Consider the following 13,425-nt stretch of genomic DNA (forward strand, 5'->3'; position numbering starts at 1 on the left):
AACAGGCCGGTGAGGCAGCAGCAGCGAGAACAGGCTGGTGAGGCAGCAGCAGCGAGAACAGGCTGGTGAAGTAGCAGCAGCAAGAACAGGCCGGTGAGGCAGCAGCAGCCGGCAGCGAGAACAGGCCGGTGAGGCAGCAGCAGTCGGCAGCGAGAACAGGCCGGTGAGGCAGCAGCAGCTGGCAGTGAGAACAAGCCGGTGAGGCAGTGACAGCGGCCTAGCAAATGGAACGGCACCTGCACCATTGTGGAGATGGGCTTGGGACTCTGAGACCTGCACTTTTACTTTCATGCTTACCTTTTGGCTCTGTTAAATCTTTTAATTCTGGTTTTTTGTAATTAAGTGGGTGGCAGTGAATGGCAACTTTGTGCACTTTTCTCTGTACATATGTATTTCTATACTTAGTACATGTGACAAATAAGTAAATCTAATTTCACCAAAATTATACTGCAGGTATCTTTTTTTTCCCTGATTGTGTGAACTGATGCTAACCGTTAAAATCTTCTAACTCAACACCTCTGGAAAATCAAATGTTTAAATAATGAGAATTGGAGATATTCTTCTCTTGTTCAAGAAAGAGTATAAGGATAAGCCAAGCAACTATGACCAGTCAGTTTAAGTTTGGTGGTTGGCAAATATTTAGACACAATAATTTGCAACAAAATTCATTGTCTCATGGGCAAATGTAGGTAAATTAATGAATGCCAGCATAGATTTTATAAAGGAAAAGTCATGTTTAACAACTTATTAGAGTTTTCTGATGAAGGGTAAGAGTAAATGTTGGTCAGAACAATGCTGTTGGTGTGGTATACAAAGATTTCTAGAAGGCATTTTTCACAGTGCCACACAACAGACTCGTGACCAAAGTTAATGTTCATGGAATAAAGAGGATTATAGAGTCATAGAGATGTACAGCATGGAAACAGACCCTTCGGTCCAACTTGTCCATGCCGACCAAATATCCTAACTAAGTCTGGTCCCATTTAGCAATCTTGATATAAAATTGGCTGAAAGACAGAAAACAGATTGGAGAAAGGTTTGTAATTGAGTTCTCCAGGGGTCATAGTTGGTACCCTTATTTTTCCCAGTATATGATAAAATGATTTAGACTTTTGGGTACACAGAATGATTTCAAAATTTGCAGGTGATATGAAAAGTAGAAGCATTGTAAATTATGAGGAGGTTAGCGTAGAACTTTAAAAGGGCTTAGACAAGTTGGGTAGATAGCCAGCAGATGAGGTTCAACGCAGAGAAGTGCCAGATGGTACATTTGTAGAATTAAACATGGAGAGACAGCATAAAATACAGGGTGCAACTCTAAAGTGGGTGCAGGAGCAGTACTATATATGTGCGTATGTTATAAATTCAATATAAATCTGGAACTATGTCATGAAAGATAGCAGGACAGGTTACAAAAACAAAGTTGCTGGAAAAGCTCAGCAGGTCTAGCTGCATCTGTGAAGGTAAAAAACAAAGTTAATGTTTCAGGTCCAGTGACTCTTCCTCAGAACTGGACCCGAAACATTAACTCTGTTTTCCCTTCACAGATGCTGCCAGACCTGCTGAGCTTTTCCAGCAACTTTGTTTTTGTTCCTGATTTACAGCATCCGCAGTTCTTTCAGTTTTTATTTAGCAAGATAGGTTATGTGTTTGTGTCTCTTTGGGGCAGAGGAGCCTGCAAGAAAATCTAACTGAAAGATTCAAAATCATAAGAGATCTGATCAGAGTAAATAGGGAGAAAATGTTCCCACTTGTGAAAGGATTCAGAATGGAGAAGGACCGATGTAAAGTAATTAGTAAAAGAAGAAAAAAGTGATATGACGAGAAGCTCTTTCACGCAGCAGGTTGTTGTGGATTCCGATGCACTTCCTGAAAGTGAAGTGAAGGCAGAGTCAGTTGAGGTATTCTAAAGGGAATCATATGGTTGTTTGAAAAGGAAGAATTTGCAGGATTATGGGAGAAACCAGGAGAATATCACGAGGTAAGGTGCACATTTGGAGAGCCATTTCAGACATGATGGACCAAATGGCATCCTGTAACATCCTTTTAACTTTATTTCTTTATTTTTCTACTTTATACTAAGAAGGACATTAATGTTGAACCGTTTACTTTATTTCCATATTTTTCTACTTTGTAACTAAGATGGTGCAGTGAATGGCAACTTTGTACACTTTTCACTGTACCCCTGTATCCCTGTGCTTCAGTACACATGACAATAAAATCTAATTCTCATTCTAACAATTCTATCATCAGTGAATTTTTTTAAAAATTGATTTTAATCAACTTAAAGACAATAGTAAGACAATATATTGAAATGAATGTTTTATTTAGGTTGAGTCTAGTCATTGTAGTGAAAAAAATTAGTGAAAAATTCTTGGCTGATACTTAATGGAATATATTCTGGGTTTTCTTAAAACTTACTAGGCATGCGGCCTCACAATGAAGATGCTTTGCTTTTTCCAAGTCTCCTTTGAGTTGCATTGCAATTGTCTTGTATTCTTGTACTTTGCTAAGACTATCCTGCAATTCAAGAATGGTTGAATCCAACTCCTTTTGCAACAAAACATTCTTCTGTGACCATCGTTCCAAATCAATATTGCAAGATTGCTTTGCAATATCCAAATCATTCTGCAATTGCGCTACATTATTTTTATTGGCTTGTATCTATAATTTAAAAAGAACTGTATTTCATCAAAAAGAAACTCCTCTTCAGCATGAAATTCTACAAACTATAATGTCTTTCACTCAAATTAATTTCCAATCTCTTTTTAGTGACGTGGTTGTGAAGACTGATATCAATTCCCCAAATGCATGCCAAGAATCCCTACCACAGCCCCACTAGGTAAAGTCAAGATGTAGCTGCTCACAAAATCATTCCTCTTCAGTGGGAGGAAGTTGACACTGTTCTGTGAGAGACCTCAAGGTGGAGGATGACCCTTCATGCAACCACCTTGAATTTCTATAAGCATTGTATTCTAACTAATTCAGACCCCATGGCCTGCTGACCTTTTAGTAAGAGGTCATATCCACAGTGTTAATAGGTACCTGGCTCTGTGAGACACCCATGTAATGCCAGGACAGTTGCAATATCAAAGGAAAGTAACCCTTGAGTTAGACATTAATTATGCATATTCTCTATTTTGTTCCATGGAGTAGCTTTAATTGCCATGGCTGCCCATCCCTGGGAAAATCATCAGGGGCAGGACAGCATTGTGAAGTCATTCAACAGGTTTTACAGATACTTTCCTACCACCACCACTCTCTCTCCATCCACACCCCCACAACCCCAGTCTGCAGAAATCCAGTCTCATGTCCCTGTATCAGTTGTCAAATTTCAGAACCGGCAAATGATCATCTAGGGGAGCTACTGTGGGGTGAACAGTTCTCGGTGGAACCTGAAACCGGCAACCAATCATGGCCTACTGGAAAAAAATATTATGTATAAAGTATATTTTGTTTTAAAAAATCAATTCATAGAATGTGGGCATCATTGGCCTGGCTAACATTTATTGTCCATCTTTAATTGCCCACAGGGCAGTTCAGACTCAACTACATTGCTAAGAGTCTGGAGTCACATTTAGGCTAGATGTAGGATGGCAGTTTCCTTCCTCAAATGGCATTAGTTAACTAACTGTGTATGCCCCCAACAATTGATAATGGTTTCATGTTCATCATTAGACTCTTAATTCCAGATTGTTATTGAATTCAAATCTCATCATCTGCTGTGAAGAGATTCAAAGCTGGGCCCCCAGAACATGACCTGGGTCTCTGGATGAATGGTCTAAAAATACTACCACGAGGCCATTTCCTCCCCTTAATGGAAATAATAGAAAGACAGAACCTTTTCAACAGTCATTTCCTAAAGTTATGTTTCATTCAAATGGCTTCAATCTTGAATAACTGTTCAAAACCCACTACAATTAGTAACAAACTTGGCCTTCTACCAACCTCTTGCATGAGCAGTTCCCGTTCATGTGCAAATTCTTGAATAGACTTTTCAGCTTGGCTCAGGTGATTTTCTTGTTCATTGCCAATAACCTTTTGTTTACAAATTTCATTCTGCAGATCTTTCAATTTTTCATTTAGTCGGTTGATTTCAGCTTGCTGAACACCAAGCTGTTCATTAAAAATAAGTTGTGTATGATTTGGATTGTAAAACACCATTCTCTTTTAAATCAGCTTAATGCCTAGCAAAGATAATACCTATTGGTATACTTAACTCTCTAAAATAGACAATTTACAAGACTCAAAAGTATAGCGTATGCATTTGAATTACATGAAGCATCTAAAGAAACATGTTGCAAGAGAGCTGGCCTCATTCCAAGGAACTGAACATTGTTATCTAAAGTAAAAGAATTGAAGTGCGGATTGACAAAATAGAAGATTAACATCTCAATAAGTATGCATAGATGTATTGATAGCATTTACTAAATTTAAATTTTCACACATTGCAGTCCAGGTCATGATAAATTACTGCTGGTTACTTAACAGGGAGTCTCTACTGTTAGGTCACAAGCTGCAGTCATTTGAATTTGAATGGGACGATTTTCAATCCCAGAACATGTCTGCTTCTCCACGCCCCATTAATGAGTCAACCGTTTTCACAGTCCAGTCTAGGCTCTATCTCACGAGATCTCTGTAATTGATCTGAGCCATTTTCAGTTACTAAACTCCCATAACAGTTGGAAATTCTTTTTTCTCAGACTTCCAATCGAAGACGAGCCAATATCAATATACAAGTACAATATATTTCTAGCTACTGAAATGAGAAAGCAAAACAACTTCATTCATGGGATATTAAGGCGTAGGGCTGGATGAACACAGCAGACCAAGCAGCTTCAGAGGAGCAGGAAAGCTGACGTTTCGGGTCTTGACCCTTCTTCAGAAATGGGGGAGGGGACGGGGCTTCTGAAATAAATAGGGAGAAAAGGGGGCGGCGGATAGAAAATGGATAAAGGAGAAGATAGGTGGAGAGGAGACAGACAGGTCAAGGAGGCGGGGTTGGAGCCAGTGAAGATGAGTTAGGGAGGGGATAGGTTGGTCCAGGGAGGATGGACAGGTCAAGGAAGCGGGAAGAGGCTAGTAGGGAGGAGATGGGGGTGGGGCTTGAGGTGGGAGGAGTGGATAGGTGGGAGGACAAGTTAGGGAGGCGGGTACAAGCTGGGCTGGATTTGGGATGTGGTTGGGGGAGGGGAGATTTTAAAGCTTGTGAAGTCCACATGGATACAATATACTGTTCGGGTCTAGACCCTTCTTCAGAAATGGGGGAAGGGAAGGGGATTCTGAAATAAATAGGGAGAAAGGGGGAGGCGGATAGAAGATGGATAAAGGAGAAGATAGGTGGAGAGATGGACTTCACAAGCTTCAAAATCTCCCCTCCCCAGACCGCATCCTAAATCCAGCTCAGCTCGTACCCGCCTCCCTAACTGGTCCTCCTACCTATCCACTCCTCCCACCTCAAGCCCCACCCCCATCTCCTCCCGACTAGCCTCATCCCGCCTCCTTGGCCTGTCCGTCCTCCCTGGACCGACCTATCGCCTCCCTAACTCACCATTACTGGCTCCAACCCCGCCTCCTTGACCTGTCTGTCTCCTCTCCACCTATCTTCTCCATTATCCATCTTCTATCCGCCTCCCCCTTTCTCCCTATTTATTTCAGAATCCCCTTCCCCTCCCCCATTTCTGAAGAAGGGTCTAGACCCGAAACGTCAGCTTTCCTGCTCCTCTGATGCTGCCTTGCCTGCTGTGTTCATCCAGCTCTACACCTTGTTATCTCAGCTTCTCCAGCATCGGCAATTCCTACTATCTCTGTAGCAATTTAATTCATGGGTTGTGACTGCCCTTTTTTTTTATATTCAAGCTTCACTGGGAATTAAAACACAATTGCTTCCAACTTCCCCCCCTCGGTGGTCGAGAACACCCTCAACCGTGTCTCCCACATCTCCCGCACCTCATCCCTCACATCCCGTCCACGCAATAAGAACCAAAAAAGAATCCCCCTCGTCCTCACGTACCACCCCACCAACCTCCGGATCCAACGCATCATCCTCCGACACTTCCGCCATCTGCAATCCGACCCCACCACCAAAGACATCTTTCCCTCCCCACCCTTAATTGCTTTCCGGAGGGACAACTCTCTCCGTGACTCCCTTGTCCGCTCCACACTCCCCTCCAGCTCCACCACACCCGGCACTTTTCCCTGCAACCGCAGGAAGTGCTACACCTGCCCCCATACCTCCTCCCTCACCCCCATCCCAGGCCCCAAGAAGACTTTCCACATCAAGCAGATGTTCACCTGCACATCTGCCAATGTAGTATACTGCATCCGCTGTACCCGGTGTGGCTTCCTCTACATCGGGGAAACCAAGCGGAGGCTCGGGGACTGCTTTGCAGAACACCTACGCTCGGTTCGCAATAAACAACTGCACCTCCCAGTCGCGAACCATTTCAACTCCCCCTCCCATTCCTCAGACAACATGTCCATCCTGGGCCTCCTGCAGTGCCACAACGATGCCACCCGAAGGTTGCAGGAACAGCAACTCATATTCCGCTTGGGAACCCTGCAGCCCAATGGTATCAATGTGGATTTCACAAGTTTCAAAATCTCCCCTCCCCCTACCGCATCCCAAAACCAGTCCAGCTCGTCCCTGCCTCCCTAACCTGTTCTTCCTCCCACCTATCCCCTCCTCCCACCTCAAGCCGCACCTCCATCTCCTACCGACCAACCTCATCCCGCCCCCTTGACCTGTCCGTCCTCCCTGGACTGACCTATCCCCTTCCTAACTCCCTACCTACACTCACCTTCCTGGCCCCATCCCCGCCTCTTCGACCTGTTTGTTTCCTCTCCACCTATCCTCTCCTCTATCCCTCTTCTATCCGCCTCCCACTCTCTCCCTATTTATTTAGGAACCCCGTTCCCCTCCCCCTTTTCTGATGAAGGGTCTAGGCCTGAAACGTCAGCCTCTCTGTTCCTATGATGCTGCTTGGCCTGCTGTGTTCATCCAGCCCTGCACCTTGTTGTCTCTATAGCTTCCAACTTATCCTGCCTAGATATTTGTAAAATAGGTACTTTGTTTGAAAGACATTCAGGGATAGGTTTTCAATGGAAAGTGAAAATCAATCCATTTCTGTAATGGGCAACCAATTCATGGCTCTGTTGTATTGGTCTAGGCCCGAAACGTCAGCCTCTCTACTCCTATGATGCTGCTTGGCCTGCTGTGTTCATCCAGCCCTGCACCTTGTTGTCTCAGTATGTTGTACTGCTGCTTCTCAGGTTCCACATACAAAGTTCTCATCAAGCACATCCTTTCTAATCCACTGTGCTTTTGTCTAACCATGCATTTCTGTGTATTTGTTATTGCTTGGGGCCTCAGTGTTATAGCATTGAAGCAAAGATCCAAAGGCATAGTTTGATGTGGATAACAGATCAGGATGCAAATTTCTAAAATATGCAGTGTAAATCAAATCAAAAAAAAATTTCCTTTTTGTCTTTATATTTTTAAATCACGACATAGATTTATCTTTTCTGATACTAGGAATATTCCCATTCCTATTTTGAAATCTTTAGACTTTAAACTTGTCTTATCAAATAAAATGATTACTTGAAGACCAGAATTTATATAGGGAAGAGGGTTTATTTTATAATGACACAGTTGTTTTTTATTTATTTTCTTTGAAACCATCATCAGTGATTACACTCAACCCTAAAAATATGTTTGATTCTACAATACTTACTAGGAATTGACTTAGTCATAGAATTACACAGCACAGAAACAAATGCTTCAGTCCAACTCGTTCATGCCGACCAGATATCTGAAATTAATCTAGTCCCATTTGCTGTCATTTGGCCCATATCCCTCTAAACCTCCCGATTCATGTACCTATCGAGATGGCTTTTAAATGTTGTAACTGTGCCCGCCTCCACCACTTCCCCTGGCAGCTCATTCCATACATGCACCACCCTCTGCGTGAAAAAGTTGCCTGTTAGGCCCCTATTAAATCTTTCCCCTCTCACCTTAAACTTATGCCCTCTAGTTTTGGACTCCCCTATCCTGGAAAAGACTTTGACTATTCACCCTATCCATGCCCCTCATGATTAAATCTGTTAGGTCATCCCTCAGTCTCTGACACTCCAGGGACAATAGCCCCAGCCTAATCAGCGTCTCCCTATAGCTCAAACCCTCCAATCCCGGCAACATCCTTGTAAATATTTTCTGAACCCTTTCAAGTTTAACAACATCTTTCCTATAGCACGGAGGCCAGAATTGAATGCAGTATTCCATATTGGCCTAACCAATGTCCTGTACAGCTGCAACATGACATTCCAACTCCTATACTCAATGCACTCTCAACTTAATCTAACACATTTTCTTCAAGAAGCATATATGCAAAGTGTCCAAGTGTGAACTAGTTTAGAATCAAATTCTGTCCACTAAGATGTAAACTGTGTTACAAATACTGTACTTTACAAAACTGTTATGTCTTAAAATGTCTCCTTTGACCAACAGTGGTCCTGGATATTTCAGAAGCACCTCAGCTCAGAGACACTCCTTATTGTGGGGTTGTCACGGGTCTAAGACACAAAATAAAACGTTTTCAAATCAAGCCAGCTTTCTCACCTGTATACAGTAACTCATACCAAACAAGTACTATTTTGAGATACAAAGAGCCAGAGATACAAAGGGGATATTGTTGAATTATAGAATCCCTACAGTGCAGAAGCAGGCCAGTGAGTTAACACCCACCCTCTGAACAGGTTTCTATGAGAGCCCTCATCATTCTTCTGAACTCCTCGATTATAATCTTAACGATTACAACCTCTCCTCATATGTTCGTCCCGCCATCCCAGGAATCAGTCTGGTAAACCTTCGCTACACTACCTTTATAGCAAGAACATCCTTCTTCAGATAAGGAGAGCCAAACTGCACACAGTATTCCAAGACATCCAATCCCTATATACATGTATCCCCCAAGCAGATGGCCTAAAAGCCAACCAGTTCCCCTCCACCGACACCCGCATCTACTTAACAGAACTCATCCTTACCCTTAACAACTTTAACTCCTTTAAGTCCTCCCACTTTCTACAGACTACGGGGGTAGCCATGGGCACCCACATGGGCCCAAGCTATGCCTACCTCTTCGTAGGATATGTGGAAAGGTCCTTTTTCCGCTGTTACACTGGCACTATTTCTCACCTCTTCCTCCGCTACATCGATGACTGTATTGGCACTGCCTCATGCTCCCACGAGGAGCTTGAACAGTTCATCAACTTTACCAACCTCTTTCACCCTAACCTCAAAATCACATGGACCATCTTCGATAACTGCCTTTCTGTCTTCATCTCTGGTGACTACCTTGAAATTGATATCTATTTCAAGCCCACCGACTCCCACAGCTACCTTGGCTACACCTCTTCTCATCCACCTTCCTGCAAGAATGTGATCCCAAACTCCCAATTCCTCCGCCTCCGCCGCATCTGCTCCCAAGATGGGGCCTTCCACTCCCGAACATCCGAGATATCCTCCTATTTCAAGGACATCCCCCCTCCGCTGATTGAAAATGCATTCAAACGCATCATTTGCATTTCCCGCACTTCTGCTCTTACACAGTCTCCCCAAACAAAAATAAAGACAGAAACCCCTTGTCTTCACATATCACTCCACCAACCTCCACATCCAATGTATCATTCTCCCTACAATCCGACCCCATAACCAAAGAGATATTTCCCTCCCAACCCCTATCTAAGTTTCATAGAGACCGCTGTCTCCGTGACTCCCTTGTCTGCTCCACACTCCATACTCCCCATTAACCCTACTACCCCCAGCACCTTTCCCTGCAACCGTAGAAAGTCCTCACCTGCCCCTACACCTCTCCCCTCACCTCCATTCAAGGCCTTAAACAAGCCTTTCATATCAGACAGGGGTTCACCTGCACATCTGTCAACTTGGTCTATATGCATCCGCTGCTCCCGATGTGGCGTCCTCTACGTCAGTGAGACCAAGCGTAGAATCAGAGACCGTTTTGTACAGCATCTGCACTCTGTTCACGACAAACGAGAACACACTCCGGTCACCAACCATTTTAACTCCCCCTCCCACTTCCTGGGTGATATTTCCATCCTCGGTCTCCTCCAGTGTCACAATGACGTCACCTGCAAACTGGAGGAGCAGCACCTCATATTCCACCTCGGGAGCCTACAGCCCGATGGCCTCAACATGGAATTCACCAGTTTTAAAATCGCCCCACCCCAGGCCCCATCCCATGTCCGACCCTCCCTCTCATTCCCGCCTCCTTAACCTGACACAACCTATCCATCTTCTCTCCAACCTATCCGCCTCACCCAGCCCACTGACAAATCCCCACCACTCCCTACCTGCACTCACCTATCACCACTTCACCTACCTTCCCCAGCCCCACCTCTCCCTACCTGCACTCACCTATCACCACTTCACCTACCTTCCCCAGCCCCACCTCTCCTCTCTCTATTTATTTCCCAGCTCCCTTCCCCCTCCCCATTTCTGAAGGGTCCCGACCTGAAACGTCAACTTTTCTGCTTCTCTGATGCTGCCTGGCCTGCTGTGTTCTTCCAGCTCCATACTGTGTTGTCACAATATTCCAGGTGTGGTCTTCATTTCACCATAATTATTAACTTAGCATTAAAGTTAAGGCTAATATTTTATTGAAGTCTTAAGTTAATGCCTGAAAGAAAACAAGATGATACATACTTCATCCTGTGAACCTGTATATTTCTCCTGTGCAGTTTTCAAGTCTGTCTTCAATTTTAGAATAATTTGATCTCTGTTAATGACCTGAGTGTCAAAACAATGCAAATATGAATAATACTGTAAACTGAATAATTATATCCAATCTATTCAAACTTGGATTAATGCATCAGTCAATGTATTTTTGAGCACCAGAATTCAATTGAGACTCAGTTACATAAAACGAAAAATACATGCTGCTTTCTGTTCTTCTGTGTTTTGAAAGGTAAATACAAGTATAAATCCATAAAGTGTGTCATCTTTAAGCACCTAGATTCAGCAGCAATGTTCAGAAAAAAGGTTGGAAAGGATCCTAACAAGATTAAAAATTATTACAGTAACCACATAGTATAAAGTTTAAGTTGACAATGGAAACGACAGTGGACAAGTCGGAGTGAGAATAATTAACAGGAGTAGAGCTGACTTCAATATACTGGAATTGAATTGGGTCAAATAGACTGGAGCCAAAGATAGGTGGGAAAAACACTAGCTGAACAAGGGGTTACCTTCAAAGAAAAGATGGTTCAGATAAAATTAAAGTTTATACCCTCAAAAGGGAAAGATAGGGCAAAACATCTGCACCTCCCTGGATAAAAAGGGAAACGTAAATTAAATAAAGAAGAAAAAGTGCGCTAATGACAAGTGTCAGACAGAAAATACAAGTGAGAACCAGGCTAATTGCAATGTCTTTGAAGCAGAGGTGAAACAACACATAAGAGAAACAGGGATTATGAAAAAAATATTAGCAGATAACATAAAGGGAAATCCCTAACAGTTCTATCAGCATAAAAACAGTAAAAGGCTGGTAAAAGCAGGAAATAGGCCCAGTTAGAGACTAAAAAGGAGATTTACACACAGAAGTCAAGCTTCTTCATGGCTGAGGAATCAAATAAATCATTTGCAATGTTTATTACCAAGGAAGCAGATTAGATTGATGGAATCATAGAGTTTTACATTGTGGAAATAATCCCTTCCGTCCAACTCGTCCATGCCGTCCAGATGTCCTAAACTGACCTAAATGTATTTGCCAGCATTTGCCCATATCCCTCCAAACCCTTCCTATTCATATCCCCGTCCAGATGCCTTTCAAATGTCGCAACTGTACCCGCCTCCACCACTTCCACTGGCAGCTCGTTCCATACACGCAACACTCTTCTTCATGAAAATATTGCCCCTCTTTTAAATCTTTTCCCCTCACCTTAAGTCAATGATATCTAGTTTTGGACTCCCCGACCCTGGGAAAAGACCTTGGCTATTCACCCTATCCACGACCCTCATGATTTTATAGACCTCCTTAAAGTCACCCCTCAGGCTCCGATGCTCCAGGAAGAAAAAACACCAGTCTATTCAGCTTCTCCCTATAGCTCAAACCCTCCAATCGTGGCAACATCCTTGTACATCTTTTCTGAACCTTCTCAAGTTTAACACCATCTTCCCTATAGCAGGGAGACCAGAATTGAACACAGTATTCTGAAAGTGGCCTCACCAATTCCTGTTCAGCCACAATATGATGTCTTAACTTCTATACACAATGCACTGACCAATGAAGGCAAGCGTACCAAAGCCTTCTTTGCCACCTTGTCTAGCTGTGACTCCACTTTCAAGGACCTATCAACATTCACCTCTAGGTCCTTTTGTTTGGCAATACCTCCCAGGACCCTACCGTTAACTGTATTAGTCCTGCCCTGGTTTGCCTTCGCTAAATGCAATACCTCACATTTATCTAAATTAAACTCCATCTGGCATTCCTTGGCTCATTGGCCCATCTGATCAAGGTCCCATTGTACTCTGAGGTAACCTTCTTCACCGTACACTACACCATTAATTTTGGTGTCATCTGCAAGCTTACTAACTTTACCTCCGATATTCACATCCAAATCATTTATACAAAAGGCAAAAAGCAGTGGACCCAGGGCCAATCCTTGTGGCACACCACTGGTCACAGGTGTCCAGTCTGAAAAACAATCCTCCACCACCATCCTCTGTCTCCTTCCTTCAAGCCAATTTTGTATCCAAGTGTCTAGCTACCCCTGGGTTCCATGTGATCTAACCTTGCTAACCAGTCTACCATGAGGAAACACGTTGAACACTTTGCTGAATCCATATAGACAACGTCTACTGCTCTGCCTTCATCAATGTTTTGTCACTTCTTCAAAAAACTCAATCAAGTTAGTGAGACACAATTTCCCACACACAAAACCATGGTGATGATTCCTAATCAGTCCTTGCCTTTCCAAATGCATGTAAATCCTGTCTCTCAGAATCCTCTTCAACAACTAAACTACCATTGACGTCAGACTCACCGGTCTACAGTTCTTGGCTTTTCCTTACCACTTTCTTCAAATAATGGCCCCAAATCAGGCAACCTCATCTGTGGCTACTGATGATGTAAATATCCCAGCAAGGGGCTCAACAATCTCTTCCCTTGCTTCCCACAAAGTTTTTGGATACACCTAATCAGGTGTCAGGCATATATCCACGTTTTTGCGTTTTTCCTTTATTCTTAATGGGATGAGGGCGTCACCGACCAGGCAGCATTTATTGTCCATCCCTAATTGCCCAGACGGCAGTTCAGAGTCAACCACATTGCTGTGGGTCTGGAGTCTCATGTAGGCCAGACCAGGTATGGATGGCAGTTTCCTTTCCTAAAGGACATTAGTGAACCA

General features: G+C 43.4%; 1 protein-coding gene across 1 annotated transcript in view; it reads right to left on the minus strand.

Moving 5' to 3' along the window:
- Window positions 1–13,425, minus strand: part of LOC109938338 (polyamine-modulated factor 1-binding protein 1-like) — a 414,237-nt gene that overhangs the window by 180,780 nt on the left and 220,032 nt on the right. Inside the window, exons 12-14 of the mRNA XM_048595662.1 lie at window positions 10,724–10,807; window positions 3,949–4,116; window positions 2,422–2,664 (exon numbers count right to left, since the gene is read on the minus strand). Of these exons, the coding sequence (XP_048451619.1) occupies window positions 2,422–2,664; window positions 3,949–4,116; window positions 10,724–10,807 (495 nt within the window). The remainder of the gene's footprint in view (window positions 1–2,421; window positions 2,665–3,948; window positions 4,117–10,723; window positions 10,808–13,425) is intronic.

The sequence above is a fragment of the Rhincodon typus genome, chromosome 4 (genome assembly GCF_021869965.1).
Source record: "Rhincodon typus isolate 14 chromosome 4, sRhiTyp1.1, whole genome shotgun sequence".
Taxonomy (NCBI): Eukaryota; Metazoa; Chordata; class Chondrichthyes; order Orectolobiformes; family Rhincodontidae; genus Rhincodon; species Rhincodon typus.